This window comes from Equus caballus, chromosome 22 (assembly GCF_041296265.1).
Source record: "Equus caballus isolate H_3958 breed thoroughbred chromosome 22, TB-T2T, whole genome shotgun sequence".
Taxonomy (NCBI): domain Eukaryota; kingdom Metazoa; phylum Chordata; class Mammalia; order Perissodactyla; family Equidae; genus Equus; species Equus caballus.
The window spans coordinates 38,365,675-38,385,226 of NC_091705.1; the positions used below are offsets into that span (position 1 = coordinate 38,365,675).

Here is a 19,552-nt window from a genome sequence, read left to right on the forward strand (position 1 = left end):
TCTTGCTCCTGACTTGATACATCAGCTAATCAAAGTTCCTTGTTTATTTTATTTCCTTATCAGCTCAAAGTAAGGTACCTCCCAGCACCCCATGTGTTTAACAAACTCTGTGAGTGCCTTGTACCAGGTGGTGGACTATGAGGTCCCTGCCCTCGTGGAACTCACCCGCACTGTGTGATAAAATAACTGATGGTAAAGGGTGGTCACTGCAGGGTGTCAGTCCTCCCTGGAGGTGACCTTTCCTCTGAATCTCAGTGAGGAGACCGCCACAAGGGCCTGCAGATGACCCAGAGCAGCTGTTTGTTGAGTGAATGGTAACACTGTCATCGAAAGTAATCAAATAACTCAGCAGCCTCCTGGCCGCTGTTCTGGGTAAATAAATTCTTAGTGGGTCAGCTGGCATAATTGGTGTGAACTTGCTTGAGAAAGAAAACGTGAGCCATGACTGTTATAGTACCTTGTCCTCTAGCCCAAGCTTGTGGCAGCTAAGCTGGAGCAAATATCGCTCGTGTATTCCTCAAGATCTTTCAGCTGACAGCTGTGGAATCCTTTTTCTTCTCAGAAACAACCATCCAAAAGTGTTTTGGTGTGAATATTTCCGAACTCTTTAAAGTCTAGATTTCATGTTCAGTGGGACTCCCTTTCTGAGGGGAAACATCAGTTTGTACAGGCAAGTGTTGTGTACAGGAGATGTTGTGAGTTCAGTTCCAGACCACTGCAGAAAAGCGAGCCACACCGCTTTGTTCATTTCCCAGTGCATATAAAAGTAATGTTTACAGTATACTGTAGTCTGTTAAGGGTGCAATAGCATTATGTCTAAAAGAAAAATGTACATAGCTTAATTAAAAAATACCATTGCTAAAAAATGCTAACTGTCATCTGAGCCTTCAGCCAGTCGTAATCTTTTTGCTGGTGGAGAGTCTTGTAAAAAATGCAGTCTCTGCAGGGCGCAGTAAAGCAAGGAGCAATAAAACGGGGTATGCCTGTACCAGTAACTTTTCCCACCTGTAATTCTGTTGTCAAGATTCTCTACATGCCAGTTTTCAGTTATCTATGGGCCACTTGTGGGCAAGCTTGGGACATAGGCTGACAGATAGTAATTAGACATTTTATGGTTGTCAGCTTCATTACAGATGTCCCTTCCATCTGATCAGTGCTGTTAGGCACAAAGTTGTGGAAAACTCAGTTGCTCACGCTGGGGCTCTTCATTCTTTCCACCACCTCAGAAAGATGTCTGCTTCCCCTTGGGAACTGGAGCACATGAGAATCTCGTAGGTTTGAGGAAATGCAGGACTGAGCACAGCTGTAAGTCAGCTCTCAGGATTCTGGCAGGGGTCATTGGAACAGTCACGTGATGCCCTTCTGCTACACTGGGGCACATGTGTGTCCTGGTGTGCTGCACGATAAGCATGGTGTGTATTCCTGAAGCAGGAATTCCTGAATCCTCCTGGAGTTTCAGGAGAGGAATATTGTTTTTACTAGTCTCTAATTACACGAACATTACATGAATGCCTTAAAAAAATTACAGCTAAAAACACCTTTGACCATCACCACCCCGAACTGGACCCTCCCTGATCGCTAATTATTATCAATTTGGTATATGTGTTTCCAGATACTCTTCTGTGCACATACGTATGTATGTACTCATAGAAATATAGATAATATTATCTTGATTTCTTTTGCCTTTTTTTAAAATTTTTTAAAGATTGGCACCTGAGCTAACATCTGTTGCCAATCTTTTTTTCTTCTTCTTCTTCTCCCCCACAAAGCCCCCCTGTACATAGTTGTGTACTCTAGTTGTAAGTCCTTCTGGCACTGCTATGTGGGACGCAGCCTCAGCATGGCCTGATGAGTGGTGCCATGTCTGCACCCAGGCTCCCAACCAGGGAAACAAACCCTGGGCCACCGAAGTGGAGCACTCAAACTGAACCGCTTGGCCATGGGACTGGCCCATCTTTTGCCTTTTCTAAAAACATAAATAGTATTACTATACATATCATTTTGTAACTTGATTCTTCCACTTAGTTAAATCTACATTAGCATATATGAATTTATTTTTTTTTTATTTTATTGAGGTCATAATAGTTTATAACATTGTGAAATTTCAGTTGTACATTATTTGTCAGTCACCATATAAATGTGCTGCTTCACCCCTTATGCCCACCCCTCAACCCCCTTCCCCTCTGGTAACCGCTGATCTGTTCTCTTTGTCTGTGTGTTAGTTTATCTTCCACATATGAGTGAAATCATATGGTGTTTCTTTCTCAGTCTGGCTTATTTCACTTAACAGTACCCTCCAGGTCCATCCATGTTGTTGCAAATGGGATAATTTTGTCTTTTTTTATGGCTGAGCAGTATTCCGCTGTGTATATATAACACATCTTTATCCAGTCGTTAGTCCACGGGCACTCAGGTTGCTTCCACGTCTTGCTATTGTGAATAATGCTGCAGTGAACATAGGGGTGCATAAGTCTCTTTGAATTGTTGATTTTAAGTTCTTTGGCTAAACACCCAGTAGTGGGATAGCTGGGTCATATGGTATTTCTATTTTTAGTTTTTTGAGGAATGTCCATACTGTTTTCCATAGTGGCTGCACAAGTTTGCATTCCCACCAGCAGTGTGTGAGGCTTCCCTTTTCTCCACAACCTCTCCAACATTTGTTATTTTTTGTCCTGGTGATTATAGCTATTCTAACAGGTATAAGGTGATATCTTAGTGTAGTTTTGATTTACATTTCCCTGATGATTAGTGATGTTGAACATCTTTTCATGTGCCTGTTGGTGATTTGTATATCTTCTTTGGAAAAATGTCTGTTCATATCCTCTACCCATTTTTTGATCAAGTTGTTTGTTTTTTTATTGTTGAGTTGTGTGAGTTCTTTGTATATTTTGGAGATTAATCCCTTGTCAGATATATGATTTGCAAATATTTTCTTCCAGTTGGTGGGTTGTCTTTTAGTTTTGATCCTGGTTTCCTTTGCCTTACAGAGGCTCTTTAGTCTAATGAAGTCCCACTTGTTTATTTTTCCTTTGTTTCCCTTCCCCAACTAGACGTAGTATTCAAAAAGATACTTCTAAGACCTATGTCAAAGAGCATACTGTGTATATTTCCTTCTAGGAGTTTTATGGTTTCAGGTCTTACCTTCAAGCCTTTGATCCACTTTGAGTTAATTTTTTTGTATGGCAAAAGATACTGGTCTACTTTCATTCTTTTGCATGTGGCTATCCAGTTTTCCCAACACCATTTATTGAAGAGACTTTCCTTTCTCTAGTCTATGTTCTTAGCTCCTTTGTCAAAGATTAGCTGTCCATAGATGTGTGGTTTTGTTTCTGGGCTTTCAGTTCTGTTCCATTGATCTGTGTGTCTGTTTTTGTGCTAGTACCATGCTGTTTTGCTTACTATAGCATTGTAGCATATATTGAAGTCAGAGATTGTGATGCCTCCAGCTTTGTTCTTTTTTGTCAGAATTGCTTTAGCTATTTGAGGTCTTTTGTTGTCTCATACGAATTTTAGGATTCTTTGTTCTGTTTCCTTGAAGAATGTCATTGCGATTCGGATTGTATTAAATCTGTAGATTGCTTTAGGTAGTATGGACATTTTAACTATATTTATTCTTCCCACCCATGTGCATGGAATATCTTTCCATTTCTTTATGTCATCATCGATTTCTTTCAGTAATGTCTTATAGTTTTCAATGTATAAGTCCTTCACCTCCTTGGTTAAATTTATTCCTACGTATTCTATTCTTTTTGTTGCGATTGTAAATGCGATTGTATTCTTGACTTCTCTTTCTGTTAGTTCATTATTAGAGTGTAGAAATGCAATTGGTTTTTCTAAGTTGATTTTGTACCTTGCAACTTTGCTATAGTTGTTGATTATTTCTGTTTTCCAATGGATTCTTTAGGATTTTCTTTATATAAAGTCATGTCATCTGCAAACAGTGATAGTTTCACTTCTTCTCTGCAGATTTGGATTCCCTTTATTTCTTTTTCTTGCATAATTGCTCTGGCCAAAACCTCTAGTACTATGTTGAATAAGAGTGGCAAGAGTGGGCACCCTTGTCTTGTTCCTGTGTTCAGAGGGATGGCTTTCTGTTTTTCCTCATTGAGTATGATGTTGACTGTGGGTTTGTCATATGTGACCTTTATTACATTGAGATATTTTCCTTCTATATCGATTGTATTCAGAGTTTTTATCATAAATGCATGTTGGATCTTGTCAAATGCTTTCTCTGTGTCTATTGAGATGACCTGTGTGGCTTTTATTCCTCATTTTGTTAATGTGATGTGTCACATTGATTTGCAGATGTTGAACCATCCCTGCGTCCCTGGTATAAATCCCACTTGATCATGGTGAATGATCCTTTTAAGGTATTGCTATACTCAGTTTGCCAATATTTTGTTGAGAATTTTTGCATCTAGGTTCATCAATGATGTTGGCCTGTAATTTTCCTTCTCTATATTGTCCTTATCTGGCTTTGGGATCAGGGTGATGTTGGCCTCATAGAATATGTTAGGAAGTGTTCCATCTTCTTCAACTCTTTGGAATATTTTGAGAAGGCTAGGTATACAGTCTTCTTTAAATGTGTGGTAGAATTCTCCAGAGAAGACACCTAGTCCTGGACATTTATTTTTGGGGAGGTTTTTGGATCCTATTTCAATCTCTTTGCTTGTAATTGGTCTATTCAGATTCTCTGTTTCTTCTCAATTCAGTTTTTGGAGGTTGTAGGAGTCTTAAAAATTCATCCATTCCTTCTAGATTGTCCAATTTGTTGGCTTATAGTTCTTCATAGTATTCTCTTATAATCATTTGTATTTCCATGCTATCCACTGTAATTTCTCCTCTTTCATTTCTGATTTTATTTATGTGAGTCTTCTCTCTTTTTTTCTTAGTGAGTTCGGCTAAGAACTTGTCAGTTTTGTTTATCTTCCCAAAAAACCAGCCCTTTGTTTCATTGATCCTTTCTCCTGTTTTTTTGGTTTCAGTTTCATTTATTTCTACTCTAAGTTTAGTATTTCCCTCCTTCTGCTGACTTTGGGCTTTGTTTGTTCTTCTTTTTGTAATTCTGTTAGATCTAGCTTGAGATTGCTTATTTGAGATTTTTCTTGTTTGTTAAGGTGAGCCTGTATTGCTATGAATTTCCCTCTTAGGACCACTTTTGCTGCATCCCATATGAGTCAGTATGGTGTGTTTTCATTTTCATTTGTCTCCAGATATTTTTTTATTTCTCCTTTAATTTTTTTCTTTTCTTTCTTTCCTTCGTTTTTTTGGTAAGGAAGATTGACCTGAGCTAACATCTGTTGCCAGTCTTCCTTTTTTTTGCTTGAGGAAGATTGTGGCTGGGCTAACATCTATACCCATCTTCCTCTATTTTATGTGGAACACCACCACAGTGTGGCTTGATGAGTGGTGCTAGGTCCACACCCAGTATATGAACCTGTGAACCCCAGACAGCGAGTGGAGCGTGTGAACTTAACCACTGTGCCACCAGGCTGGCCACTCTTCTTTAATTTCTTCAATGATCCATTCGTCGTTCAGTAGCATGTTGTTTAGTCTCCGCATATTTATCAATTTCCCAGCTTTTTTCTTGTAGTTAACTTTAGTTTCATAGCATTATGGTAGGAAAAGATGCCTGATATGATTTCAATCTTCTTAAATTTGTTGAGGCTTGCCTTGTTTCCCAGCATATGGTCTATCCTGAGAATGTTCCCTGGGGACTTAAGAAGACTGTGTATTCTGCTGTTTTTGGATGGAATGTTCTATATCTATCTATTAAGTCCCTCTGGTCTATTTTCCATTTAATTCCACTGTTTCTTTGTTGACTTTCTGTCTGGATGGTCTATGCATTGGTGTCAGTGTGGTGTTGAGGTCCCCTACTTTTATTGTCTTGTTCTGGATATCTCCTTTTAGGTTTGTTAGTGGTTGCCCTGTGTACTTTGATGCTCCTGTGTTTGGTGCATATGTATTTATAAGTGTTATGTGTTCTTGTTGGAGTGCCTCTTTATCATTATATACTGTCCCTTTTTGTCTTTCATTGCATGTTTTATGTTGAAGTCTACTTTGTCTGATATAAGTATGGCAACACCTGCTTTCTTTTGTTTGCCATTAGCTTGGAGTATTGTCCTCCATCACTTCACTCAGCCTGTGTTTGTCTTTAGAACTGACATGTGTTTCCTGGAGGCAGCATATTGTTGGGTTTTGTTTTTTAATCCCTCATGCCACCCTGTGTCTTTTGATTGGAGAATTCAATCCATTTACATTTAGAGTGATTATTGATATATGAGTGCTTAATGCTGCCATTTTATCACTCATTTTCCAGTAGTTCTGTATTTCTCTTGTTTCTCATCCTGTGTATTTCGGACTGTCAGTTTGGTAGTTCTCTGTGATGGTTTTCTCAGTTTTCTCTTTATTTATCATTTGTGCCTCTGTTCTGATTATTTGTTTAGTGGTTACCATGAGGTTTATATAAAAAAATGTCATAGATAAGACAGTCCATTTTCTGATAGCCTCTTAATTTCCTTAGTCTAAGCCGATTCCATCCCTTTGCTCTTCACCTTCTAAGTTATTGTTATCACAATGTATTCCATCTTGTGTTGTGAGTTTCTGGTTAAAATGGCAAGATTATAGTTATTTTTGATGTTTTCCTCCCTTTTATCTTTAATGTTATAATTTTTTGCTAACCTGTTCTGATAGAGAGCTGCAATTTTCTGATTTTCTCTGCCTGTTTATCTCATTGCTCAAGGTTTTGTAAACCCTTCCATTTTTTTTTTCCAGGTATGAGGCCCTTCTTGATCATTTCTTGTAGAGGGGGTCTTGTGGCTAAGGGGGGGTCCCTTAGCCGTTGTCTATATGGGAAAGTTTTTATTTCTCCATCATATCTGAAGGATATTTTTGTTGGATAGAGTATTCTTGACTGAAAGTTTTTGTCCTTCAGAATTTTGAATATATCGTTCCACTCTCTCCTAGCCTGTAAAGTTTCTGCTGAGAAATCCTCTGAAAGTCTGATAGGAGTTCCTTTGTAGGTTATTTTCTTCTGCCTTGCTGCCCTTAATATTTTTTCTTTGTCATTGATTTTTGCCAGTTTTGCTACCGTATGACTTGGAGAAGGTCTTTTTACATTGATGCAATTAGGAGTTGTATTAGCTTCTCTTGTATTTCCACCTCCTTCCCCAGATTAGAGAAGTTCTCAGCTATTATTTCTTTGAATAAGCTTTCTGTTCCATTCTCCCTTGCTTCTCCCTCTTGAATATCTATTATTCTTACGTTGCATTTCCTAATTGAGTTGGATATTTCTCGGAGAATTTCTCATTTCTTTTTAGTCTTAGTTCTCTCTCCTCCTCCATCTGAAGCATTTCTAGATTTCTGTCCTCCAGATTGCTAATTCTGTCCTCCAGAATATCAGCTGTTACCTAGGAAGTCCAGATTTTTCTTTATCTCATCCATTGTGTTTTTCATCTCCAACATTTCTGATTGGTTTTTCTTTATAGTTTCAATCTCTTTTCTGAAGAATTCCCTCTGTTGATTAATTTTGTTCCTGCTTTCATTGAACTGTCTATCTAAATTGTCTTGTAACTCATTGAGTTTTTTAATGATAGCTATTTTGGATTCTGTGTCATTTAGATTGTAAGTTTCTGTGCCTTCAGGATTCATTTCTGAGTGCTTGTCAGTTTCCTTCTGGTCTGGAATATTAATATATTTCTTCATATTGTTTGATGGCGTGGATTTGTGCCTTTTCATAGTGATAGTATCTAGTCACAGATTCTACCTGCTGCCACTGAGGGGTAGGGGTCAGGAGCTGTGTATCCTGAGCCCACTACGATTCTTGCCACCTGTGTCTTTCCTTTGGCATCTGTGGTGATACGGCCTGTCTGCGGTTGCCAGCTCGTTTGCTCACAGCTGCTGCTTTTCTAAGATATGGGCGGGCACTCTGGCCAAACAGCTTTGCTGGAGCACCTGGTGGGGGGAGGGGTGCTTTCTTTCACATGTGTGATCCCGGGGTTTTCTTGCTCTGCCCTCGCTATCTGCTCTCCTGGGGTGCTGGCTTATGAAACACCCCCACTGTAGCTTAGCCTCCTCTGTGTGGAGCTTTCCCTTGGACTGTGAGGGAACTTGGGGAGAGAAGGCATTCCTGCAGAGAGCCACCCATGCGTGCGGTCCTGCACCCTGGGTCACTGCCAGGGAGGGAGGGAAAATCCCCTTACCTCCTTTGGTTCCTCCTGGGGCATCCAGCACCTCCACCTTCAGATGTATGGCTGTGTGGGTCTCTCAGACATCTTTTGTGTTGTGTCAGTGTCCTCTCTTGGTTTATGAATGTCCTTTTCGTTGTATCTTAGTGGGGAATATCTAAGGGAAGAGCTCCCTTTGCCATGATGCTGATGTCACTCTCCTTATTTTTTTTTAATTGTGGTAAATACACAGAACATAAAATTTTCCATTTAGCCATTTAGAAATGTATAGTTCGGTGGTGTATAGTACATTCACATTGTTGTACAACAGATCTCCAGAACTCTTTTCATCTTGCAAAACTGAAACTCTACACATTAAACAACTCCACATCCCTTCCCCCTCCCCGAGTCCCTGGTGACCACCATTCTGCTTTCTGTCTCTGAATCTGATTACGCTAGGGACCCCAGGTGAGTGGAATCGTGCACTATTTGTGTTTTTGTGACTGGCTTATTTCACTTAGCATAATGTTCTCAAGGTTCATCCATGTTGTAGCCTGTGACAGGATTTCCTTCTTTTTTCATGGCCAGGTTTATTCTTTTTAACTACCACATGTTATTCCATGTATATGAATACACCATTATGATGTAGCCATTTTTCTATTGATGGCTTCACTTTTTCTTTATTACAAATGATACTGCAGTATTACTTTTGTTAAAACTAAAACATTTTCAGGTCAGACCGCGTGTTGGTGAAATTTCTCGCTTGGAGCAGGCTGTTTCGCGATGCCCCGGTTCCCTTGCCCGGGGTGTTGGTGGGAAACTCCCTTGCTCTGCTTTTAGGGATTCTTGAGGGAGAAGTCTGAGAAGCACCAGCCGAATGTATACCCATAACTCTAGTCCCTAAAAGTAGGTGACCACAGACAAGTACAATATTAAGGAAATACTGCAATATTTCTGCTGAATTTTTCAAGGCTGATGATGCTCACTTATAATCATTTGCTTTGGGTGACTGACATGGGCAACAATGAAAAGGCTTTACAGAGACTTTAAAGTCTTTTGACCCTTCATGTATTTGGATAAAATTAAATAGCACGTGGGGAATTGTTCTCTAATGGGTATAGAGTTTCAGTTTTGCAAGATAAAAAGAGTTGTGGAGATTGGTTGCACAACAACATAAATGTATTTAACACTACTGATTATGCACTTAAAAATGGTTAAGATGGTAAATTTTATATGTATTTTGCCACAATTTTAAAAAAAATTAAATAGGATATTTTGAAAGTATTTTTTTTTAAAGATTGGCACCTGAGCTAACAACTGTTGGCAATCTTTTTTTTTTCTGCTTTTTCTCCCCAAATCTCCCCAATACATAGTTGTATTTTTTTTTTTTTTTTTTGAGAAAGGTTAGCCCTGAACTAACTGCTGCCAATCCTCCTCTTTTCACTGAGGAAGACTGGCCCTGAGCTAACATCCATGCCCATCTTCCTCTACTTGATATGTGAGACGCCTGCCACAGCATGGCGTGCCAAGTGGTGCCAAGTCTGCACCCGGGATCTGAACCAGTGAACCCTGGGCTGCCAAAGCCGAACGTGCACACTTAACTGCTGCGCCACTGGACCAGCCCCCCCAGTTGTATATTTTTTAGCTGTGAGTCCTTCTAGTTGTGGCATGTGGGATGCCACCTCAGCATGGCCTGATGAGCAGTGCCATGTCCGTGCCCAGGATCCAAACAAGTGATACCCTGGGCCACCAAAGCGGAGTGCACAGACTTAACCACTCGGCCATGGGGCCGGCCCCTGAAAGCACTTTTATTTTATTTTTATTTATTTATTTACTTTTTTTTTTTTGAGGAAGATTAGCCCAGAGCTAACATCTGCTGCCAACCCTCCTCTTTTTGCTGAGAAAGACTGGCCCTGAGCAGACATCCATGCCTGTCTTCCTCCACTTTATATGTGGGAGGCCTACCACAGCATGGCTTGACAAGCGGTGCCATGTCTGCACCTGGGATCCAAACTGGTGAACCCTGGGCCGCCAGAGCAGAACGGGCAAACTTAACTACTGGGGCACTGGGCCTGCCCCTGAAAGCACTTTTAATTAAATGTGTAATACTGATCTTTCATCGCTAAACTTAAAACAAAATTGTACAGACCGTAGCCAAGAGTACCGTTTTCTTTTTTCCTTAGGTATGTTTTCCCAGAGCATTTGTTTTGAAGGCAGGCTTTCCATTTCTGACGTTCAGAGCCCCCCATCCGCAATTGTGCTGTGCCCATCTCACCTCACTTCCTGTTCCTGCTCAGGTTGGCTGTAACCCCAATGAAGATGTGGCTATCTTTGCTGTTGACTCATTAAGGCAACTCTCCATGAAGTTTCTTGAGAAGGGAGAATTAGCCAACTTCCGTTTCCAGAAAGATTTTCTGAGGCCCTTTGAGCATATCATGAAGAAAAACAGGTATGTCCATTGTTCTGGAAGACCTTTGGTCAAATTCCCCGATGGGGGCCTAAAAAGACCTCCTAACACTAACCACACGATTTTTCCTCCCTTATTGGTGGAAACAAAGAAAATGAACAGACTGATGCACACCTATTGTCTGTAAGTACGTCTCACTAAGATCTGTGTGTACCCTTTCCCAGAAGGATAGATTACCCCCCTGCCTCTGATGGAAGTATGCTCTGCTGCTTTGCTGTGGCTCGTGCTGAGGGAGTTCAGAAAAAGAGCCACTGCTGAAGCATCCTCAGACAAGGTCACGATTTCTGCCCCAGGAATGTAATAAAGGTTGGGACAGCTCTCCCTCTGCAGCAGTCACCTTGTTCCTTCGTTCACTCGACCTGTGTTTATCGAGGCTGCTGTTTGCTAGGTTCCATTCTGTGTGCCAAGCATACAACGTAAAGAAAACACTCAGGGGTCTGGCCCCGTGGCCGAGTGGTTAAGTTCGCGCACTGCGCTGCAGGTGGCCCAGTGTTTCATTGGTTCGAATCCTGGGCGCGGACATGGCACTGCTCATCAAACCATGCTGAGGCAGCGTCCCACATGCTACAACTAGAAGGACCCACAACGAAGAATATACAACTATGTACTCGGGGGCTTTGGGGAGAAAAAGGAAAAAATAAAATCTTTAAAGAAAACAGTCAAATATCTCTGTTTTCATTTGGCCCTGATTTGATAGTTACTGCCTCTGGGTGATGGGTATAGGAGTGTTTATTACTATATCCTCTTTACTTTTATATATGTTTGAAATTCTCCATAATGAAAAATAAATCCCTGTTTATATTCCAGTGGGATATATAGATAAACAAATGAATGTTTAATAAATCAGTGGTAATTGCTTTGAAGAACATTAAATCAAGTTAAGGGGATGGGATAGAAGCACTCTTTTTTTAAAAAATTTTATTTTTCCTTTTTCTCCCAAAGTCCCCGGTACATAGTTGTGTATTTTTAGTTGTGGGTCCTTCTAGTTGTGGCATGTGGGACACCGCCTCACCATGGTTTGATGAGCAGTGCCATGTCCGCGCCCAGGATTCGAACTGGCAAAACCCTGGGCCACTGAAGCAGAGCGCAAGAACTTAACCACTCGGCCATGGGGCCAGCCCCTAAGCACTCCTTTCTATGTAGCAGTCAACTGAGATGTGTTTGGTAAGATGACCCTTCAGCAAAGACCTGAACGAAATGAGGAACAAGCCAGGAGTGGCTATATGTGGTCTTGGGAAGAGTGTTATAAGCAGAGGAAACAGTGAAGGCAAAAGCCCATGGCAGGATGTGCTTGGCGTAGTTAAGGAGCAGCAAGGAGACCATTGTGGCTGGGATGGAGGGAACAAGGCAGAAAGTCCTAGAAGATGAAGTCCCGTGGTAGCAGGGCACCTGAATCACGTAGGAACTGTCAGCCTTTGTAAGCACTTTGTCTTGTTCTCTGTGAGAGATGGAAGCCATTGGAAGCCTTTGAGCAGAGTAGTGAAATGGTCTGACGTATTTTAAAGAATCACCTGGCCTTTATCCATGGAAAATGAGAAGCAGTAGGCTGAGTGATATATATGTGTATACATCTCCATATGAAATACCATACCATCACATAAAGGGATTTTTTTCTTTTATTATGCTTTTTCTACATTTTCTAAAACTTTTATTGTCATATATTACTTTTAACAACCAGACAAAAACCATTTTGATAAATATATATAGTTCTCGTCAACAAGTTGCTTTTTTGCCCATGGAGAGACAGTTGTATTAAGAATTCGATTGTATTATGTATTAACGCCACCTGGGTGTGGGATGTAGCGAGTCCTCCGTTTTCTGCAGGCTGCATATTTACTTTGTGGACTTTATGCTAATTTTTAACTCTGTTTCGACTTTCTCCGTGCTTCTCTAAATGATCTTTCCTGTTATTGGTTGTTTTGGGTCCCGCAAACAAGCAGGAATGTTTTCCTTGTCTGTTGGAATTTGTTAAGTCAAATCTGCAGTCCCAGAACCCCTCTGATGACTTTCAGAGCTGGCACTACAGAGGCGATAGGTTTGTGTAGTCTTGCCTCTTGCTGTTTGTGAGATAAGAGAGTTCACCCCATGATTATGTCTTAATATGTTGCAGGATATATCTGCTAATCCATTGCAGATATTCAGGTAACGAACGTCGTGTTTAACCTTGTAACTGCTTTAGAAAATAGGCCATTTTTTCTCTCTCCAGGTTTTGTTCTGTAATAAATAAATTTAAAATATTGCCTCTTAAATTATATATGTGTACTCTAATCCATGTATACGTATTTATCATATACATAAATGCCTACCCCAAAATCTAAGAGGATATGCATTAAGAATTTAGTAATGGTTATCTCTGGGTGGTTGAATTATGAGTATATTAGTCAAAATGTTTTGGGTCAGAAAAACTGACCAACAATGGTTTAAACCCATTTAAGGGTTTAAACACAAAGCTATGTATTGTTTACCTAAGAAGTTAGAGGCAGCCAGCCCCAACTTTGGTTACATAGCCCAAATTGTCATCAGAGACCCAGGTTCTTTCCATGCCTTTCTTTGGCCATCCACAGGGTCACTTTTCATCCTGGAACCTATTGTTTCATGCTTACAGGATGGAGGTACTAGTTCCAGGCATCCAGCTGTGTTCAGGTGGGAATAAGAGGAAAGAGGGCAGAGCCTGCCAGGAGTATTCCTTTCAAGACAAAAGCAAAAACCTTCCCAGAAATCCCTCTCCCCGATCCTCATAGATTTTCTCTCACATCTAATTAGTCAGAACAGATCACGTAGCTTTCTTAGCTGCAAGGGAGGCTGGGAAATTGAGGGCCTAACACATGAGAGCAAGATTGTCATGTTATCGTACACTGTTTATGATCGGCTTCCTGGGGTCGGGCATGTTGCTGCCTGGATGAAATCAGAGTTCTGTTTTCAAGGAGGTGTGGGGTGGCTGCAGGAAGGCCACAGTGATTGTCATATTATTTTTCTTTCTGTTGTTTTGTGCCAGTCTCAACCTATCAATACCAGTGTTGTGGTTGGACTAGCCCTTGTGGTTCTTATTATGATTGCAAGATGCCTTTGAGCAGTAACATCAGGAAACTTTGAAAAAATAAAGGTTTATTACTTACAAGACCTGGAAATTACACAGCACACCTGGGGCCACACAGCAAGGTCGCGGGCAGAGAGAGCGCACGAGCAAGCAAATGAATCTGGGCCTGGGGTTCTGCTTTTATTGGGGTCAAGGGTGGGAGCCTAGCATTTCACAGGCTTACTCTTTATTGGTGAATTTAAAACATAACGGTGGGAATTTAAAGCGCAGGAAGAGAAAAAATAAAAAGTAGTCCAAATGGTCACTCATTGAAGTCAACCAAGATCTCTAACCCAGAGGAGCCTCAGTGGGGGAAGGCAGCCTGGCTCTTTGTCTGTCAGTGGTTAGCCATGTGTTCATGTGAGATAGCCCTCTTTGAAATGGATATCTCGGCAGTCAAAGCTTAACTCAGGCACTTGGATTACAAAAAGAAAAGCCAACTGTCAGGGCTTACACTACAATTGTCTTTTAATTTTTTTTTTAAATGAATGTGGAGTACTTACCTGCCTTTTTTTTCCTTTTTCTGCTTTCTCTCCCTAAATCCCCCCAGTACACAGTTGCATATTTTTTAGTTGTGGGTCCTGCTAGCTGTGGCATGTGGGACGCCACCTCAGCATGGCCAGATGAGCGGCGCCATGTCCACACCCACTATCCAAGCTGGCAAATCCCTGGGCTGCCAAAGCAGAGCACGCGAACTTAACCACAGGCCGGCCTCATTACCTGCTTTAAAAACTGAGGTTTTTTGAAAGTGCTGCTTCTAAGTGATGAGCTGTGTTCGTTTCTCTTCCCGCTATCCAAAGTACAGATGACATGACTGCCCCGTTTCTTCCTCAGGTCTCCGACCATCCGGGACATGGTGATTCGCTGCATCGCCCAGATGGTGAACTCCCAGGCGGCCAACATCCGCTCAGGCTGGAAGAACATCTTTGCTGTGTTCCACCAAGCAGCCTCGGATCACGACGGGAACATTGTGGAGCTGGCCTTCCAGACTACAGGTCACATCGTCAGTAAGTGGCTCTGTCCCCTCCCGACTAATGTCACACCTGCAAGTATAGAAGGGTGACCACTTATTTCCTGTTTTACTCCCAGAAGAGGCTCTCATGTTCTGGTTGTATGTGCTATAATAATGGGCCAGGTGGTGATCTAAGCACTTGAGATAGGCTTAGACATGTGACAACAGCTCTGTGAAGGAAATACAGTCAACCCCCGTTATTTGCAGATTCCATGTTTGTGAATTCACCTGCTCGGTAAAATTTATATGTAACCCCAAAACCATACTCCCAGTGCTTTTTTGGTCATTTGCGGACGTGCACATGCACAGAGCAGCAAAATACTTGAGTCACCCAACGTACATATTCCCAATTGAGGGTGAACAAGGCAGTCCTTGGCCTTCTTATTTCATGTCTTTTACTGTAAATAAACAAGAGTTCTTTCCTTGATATATTTAGTACCACGTTTTTTTGCATTTTTGTCTTTTTGTTGGTGATTTCACCATTTGAAATGTCCCAAATCGAGGTGCTGAAGTGCTGTTCAGGGTCCTTAAGCAAAGGAAGGCTGTGATGTGCCTTATGGAGAAAGCATGTTTTAGATAAGCTTTGTTCAGGCATGAGTTACAGTGCTGTTGGCTGTGAGGGCAACGTTAATGAATCACCAGTATATAGTAAATAAGGTGTCTTTAAACAGAAACTCACATAAAACAAGGTTACATATTGCTCAGTTGATGAACATATGGTGCCCAGAGGCTCACAGGAAGCTACCCCCGTGTTTCCCCTGAGAGCAGTGGCTCAGTGTTTGCTTGTGCAGCGTTCACTGTGACTTTATGGAACACAACCGCCATGAGTAACAGGAACTGGCTATGCCATTATTTTCCCCCATTTTACTGAAAAGGAAACTGAGGAACAGAGAAGTAAAGTAGGAGGTCACGCACCTAGGAGGTGGTGGAGCAGGATTCACACCCAGGCAGTCCAGCCCAGAGTTGGCGCCGTGTCCCTCCGCTCTGGACTGACCAGACGTCCCTCGTCCTGCCTGTGATCACAAAGCAAGATGTTTACTGGTCTTGGTCTTCGTCAAAATTGTAAAGCATTGGGTCGTCTTTGATCTTTTTTGACGTCTTTTAACTCTTTGTAAGCTTCTTGCTACTCAGATTTTTCTCTTAGGTGATATTTGTAGAGTTTTGAAAAACCTTAGATTTCTAAATTGCCTTTCACCTTTAGCTCATTCCCGTCTTTATCTCACTTTATCTTCACAAGATTCCAGCGAGGTAGCATGAGGTGTGGTCTTAGGACAGAAGTGGCCAGGGAATTAAACAGTGTGCTCAGGACACAGAACTGGGGCCAGAGCTTTGCTCGGTGCTCAGCTTCTATCAGGCAGACCACTGAAGGCCAACTTCACACACATCAATGTTTGTACCTTACCTAGTTCCTCGGGCTCCAGCCTAAAATCACTTAAGTTGAAATGGACACCTGGGCATCCTGCTTAAACTTGGTTTTGTCCTGGCTTGCCTCTCTCACTGTCTTAGGGACACTTCTCAGATAGGACCTCTTCAGAGAGTCCTGCCCTGCCCCCCAGCCTCAACGGCTGCTCCTACCTTCTGTCCCCGTACCCCGCACTCGCCCCATGTGAGATTGTTTTACATCTGTAGTGACTTAGGTGATTATTGTCTGTCTTTCTCACTGGAGCATGAGCGTCCTGAGGGCAGGAAATTTGGTCACTTCTATGTCATCAGGGTCTGCGATCATGCTTTGCACATAGCTGGCACTCAGTAAATGTTGAATGAGTGAATATTTGGGCCTTTACACCATTGCTTGAGCTCAAGAACCAGTTTAGCCCAAGCTGTACTCAGTGCATTCGTTCCTGGATAATTTAATAAGAAACTGTTTTCCAGAGATACTGACATGCTTTTCTTAGATTTTCACAAAAGTAATCATCTGTGGTGTGTGAGTGTTTAATCCCTATTTCTAAATCCTGGTCTTATGAAAAATGTGCCTCTGTTTCCCCAGCAACCATTTTCCAGCACCACTTCCCTGCAGCCATCGATTCCTTTCAGGATGCTGTGAAGTGCTTATCGGAGTTCGCCTGCAATGCTGCCTTCCCGGACACCAGCATGGAAGCGATCCGGCTCATCCGCTTCTGTGGGAAATATGTCTCCGAGAGGCCGCGGGTGCGTTTCCCTCTCCTCGCTCACACAGGCAGGGAGGGGAAGAGAGTCATCCGTTTTGTCAGTAGGCAACAACCCCTTCCTCCTGGCAAAGAACTTTCCAGCTACTCTTTTAGAAATGTGTGTTTGCCCTAAACTAGGTGTCTATTTCAAAATGCTGCCATTGCAGGGTTATACCTATTCTGTTATTTTGTATGTGTGAAATTATTGATTTTATTCATATTGAACTTTTATGCAGTATTCTACAAATTGTTTTTGTAGACGATAACAGTATTTTAGTTTTGAATTTTGGCAAAGCTGAAGAAACTAGACCTTCTTATTTGGAAGAAATCAAGCCTTCCTTTTAGGAAATGACATTTTGCCATTGTGACGTGGCTGAGGAATCAGGTTTATAAGTCTCCTTTTGTTTTCTCACAAAAATGTTTGGGGTTTTCCTGTTATGTCTCACCTTTCCAAAGAGGCCTGCTTGATTTAAATGACAGGCTCAAAACATGGAATTTGGTAGAAACAAGCATATCTAAACTATGATGGCCTGTTCAGATCGCCCCTTAAGCATTTGTTTTTTTTTTCCGAGGAAGATTAGCCCTGAGCTAACTGCTGCCAATCCCCCTCTTTTTGCTGAGGAAGACTGGCCGTGAGCTAACATCCGTGCCCATCTTCCTCTACTTTATATGTGGGACGCCTACCACAGCATGGCGTGCCAAGCGGTGCCATGTCCACACCTGGGATCTGAACCAGTGAACCCCGGGCCGCTGAAGCAGAACTTGCTCACTTAACAGCTGCACCACTGGGCCAGCCCCTCCCCTTAAGCATTCTTTACAGAACTCCAACACCTAAGATGATGTGTGGTCCCTACAACAGCTCATTGAGAACTGATGATAATGAGAGCCGCTGTTTGTGGAGCACTCGCTACATGTCAGGCACCATTCTAGGTATTTTCTGTGTGTTGATTCATTTAATCTCTGCGTCAGACCTATGAGATGGGTAATTCTATCCTCATTGTATTGGGGAGTTAACCGAAGCACAGAGAGAAATCGCCTAATGTTAGATAACCAGAGTTGATAAAGAAATTCCATTACAGCAGACGGTCCCACTTCAAGAGAAGTTACAGAGCAGAGGGCTCAAAATCCCAGAGACAGGGCAGAGCGCAGGGCTTCACATCCAGCCTGGAAAGACTGCCAGCGCCTGCCTACGCGAGGTTGGGCAGCTTACATAACCTATTAGTGCTTCAGGTCACTCATCTGTTAAATGGGACCGTTATTTCTCCCTGGCTCATGGCGTTGTTGTGAGAACTGTTATTCCATGTAAAGCACTGTCACAGTTCCTACTCCAGAATGAGCGCTCAGTAAATAGCAGCTGCTGCTGTTTTCAATAGTATGTATGGGGGCCGGCCCCATGGCCAAGTGGTTGAGTTCACGCGCTCTGCTTTGGCGGCCCAGGGTTTCGCTGGTTTGGATCCTGGGCGCAGACATGGCACCACTTGTCAGGCCATGTTGAGGCAGCGTCCCACATGCCACAACTAGGAGGACCCACAACTAGAATATGCAACTATGTACTGGGGCGATGTAGGGAGAAAAAAATCCCCGGGATTCCTCATCCTACCTTGCTGAATGCATATTTTTAGGAGAGGAAAATATGTGGAGCCTTAATTTTTGTGTAGTCTTCTTTCAGTTCCTTCCTTTGCTTGCTTGGTCTGCATCTGAGAAGGGACTTTCATTGTAGGTGCTACAAGAATACACAAGTGATGACATGAATGTGGCTCCTGGCGACAGAGTCTGGGTCCGAGGCTGGTTCCCCATCCTGTTTGAGCTCTCCTGTATCATTAATAGATGCAAGCTGGATGTACGGACAAGGTAACCATGTCTCGGGGCGGTGTGCCTTCATCCCTGAGTGAGCCTCCGTCGCCTGCTCACCTGACCTCATGCTCTCCCACTGTCTTCTCTGCCGTTCTCTGCCCGCCCCATTCCCTCTTCTGCTCCTGGCTTTGTTTCCTCTAGAGGACTCACGGTCATGTTCGAGATCATGAAGAGCTATGGCCACACCTTTGAAAAGCACTGGTGGCAGGACCTGTTCAGAATCGTATTCAGGATTTTTGACAACATGAAACTCCCGGAGCAGCAGTCTGAGGTAGGTGACAACTAACGCACTGCCCTGGGAAAGGCGGGGGGCCCCTTTGCCCTTTGTCTGACTCTGGGGGCCATGTCACGGAAGCCTTAAATGCTGAGCTACTTAGGGTGTGTTTTAAGAATAGAAACACCCTTCCTGGCACTCTTCTACCGGGATCAACTAGTACTAAGAAACTCGCCCCATCTGGGGAAGGGTCACCATGGTCCATCTGCCCACTTGGCCCTCGGGCATTGCGCTGCTCATTCAGCAGGGCACTTGACTGGACTGCTTAGTTACTGGGTTCATATCGACTTCTCAACAGTTAGTAAAAAGTGGAATATCTCTGGTCCCTTTAAAAACCCATTAAAAGGATTTTTGATAAAATCGCAGTTGGAGATGATATTGGTAAACATTAGGCCTTTTTTTAAGGGCTGTTTGATGCCTCTAGCTGTCTTTATTATTTCTCCTCTAGGGGTAGGGGATGGGGAAAAGATACTCTATCTCAAGATTTTTAGATGGGAGAGTAACTTTTTTACCTTTTTTAGGAACACCATTCCCTCCCTCCCCCTGGTATTAAAGTA

General features: G+C 42.4%; 1 protein-coding gene across 2 annotated transcripts in view; it reads left to right on the forward strand.

Annotated features, from left to right (window-relative positions):
• The window catches only part of ARFGEF2 (ADP ribosylation factor guanine nucleotide exchange factor 2), a 106,157-nt gene that overhangs the window by 65,037 nt on the left and 21,568 nt on the right, over positions 1-19,552 (forward strand). For both annotated transcript variants that reach the window (XM_005604772.4, XM_070246888.1), the window contains exons 26-30: positions 10,463-10,614; positions 14,543-14,715; positions 16,708-16,868; positions 18,588-18,718; positions 18,863-18,992. In XM_005604772.4, coding sequence (XP_005604829.2) covers positions 10,463-10,614; positions 14,543-14,715; positions 16,708-16,868; positions 18,588-18,718; positions 18,863-18,992 — 747 coding nt within the window. The remainder of the gene's footprint in view (positions 1-10,462; positions 10,615-14,542; positions 14,716-16,707; positions 16,869-18,587; positions 18,719-18,862; positions 18,993-19,552) is intronic.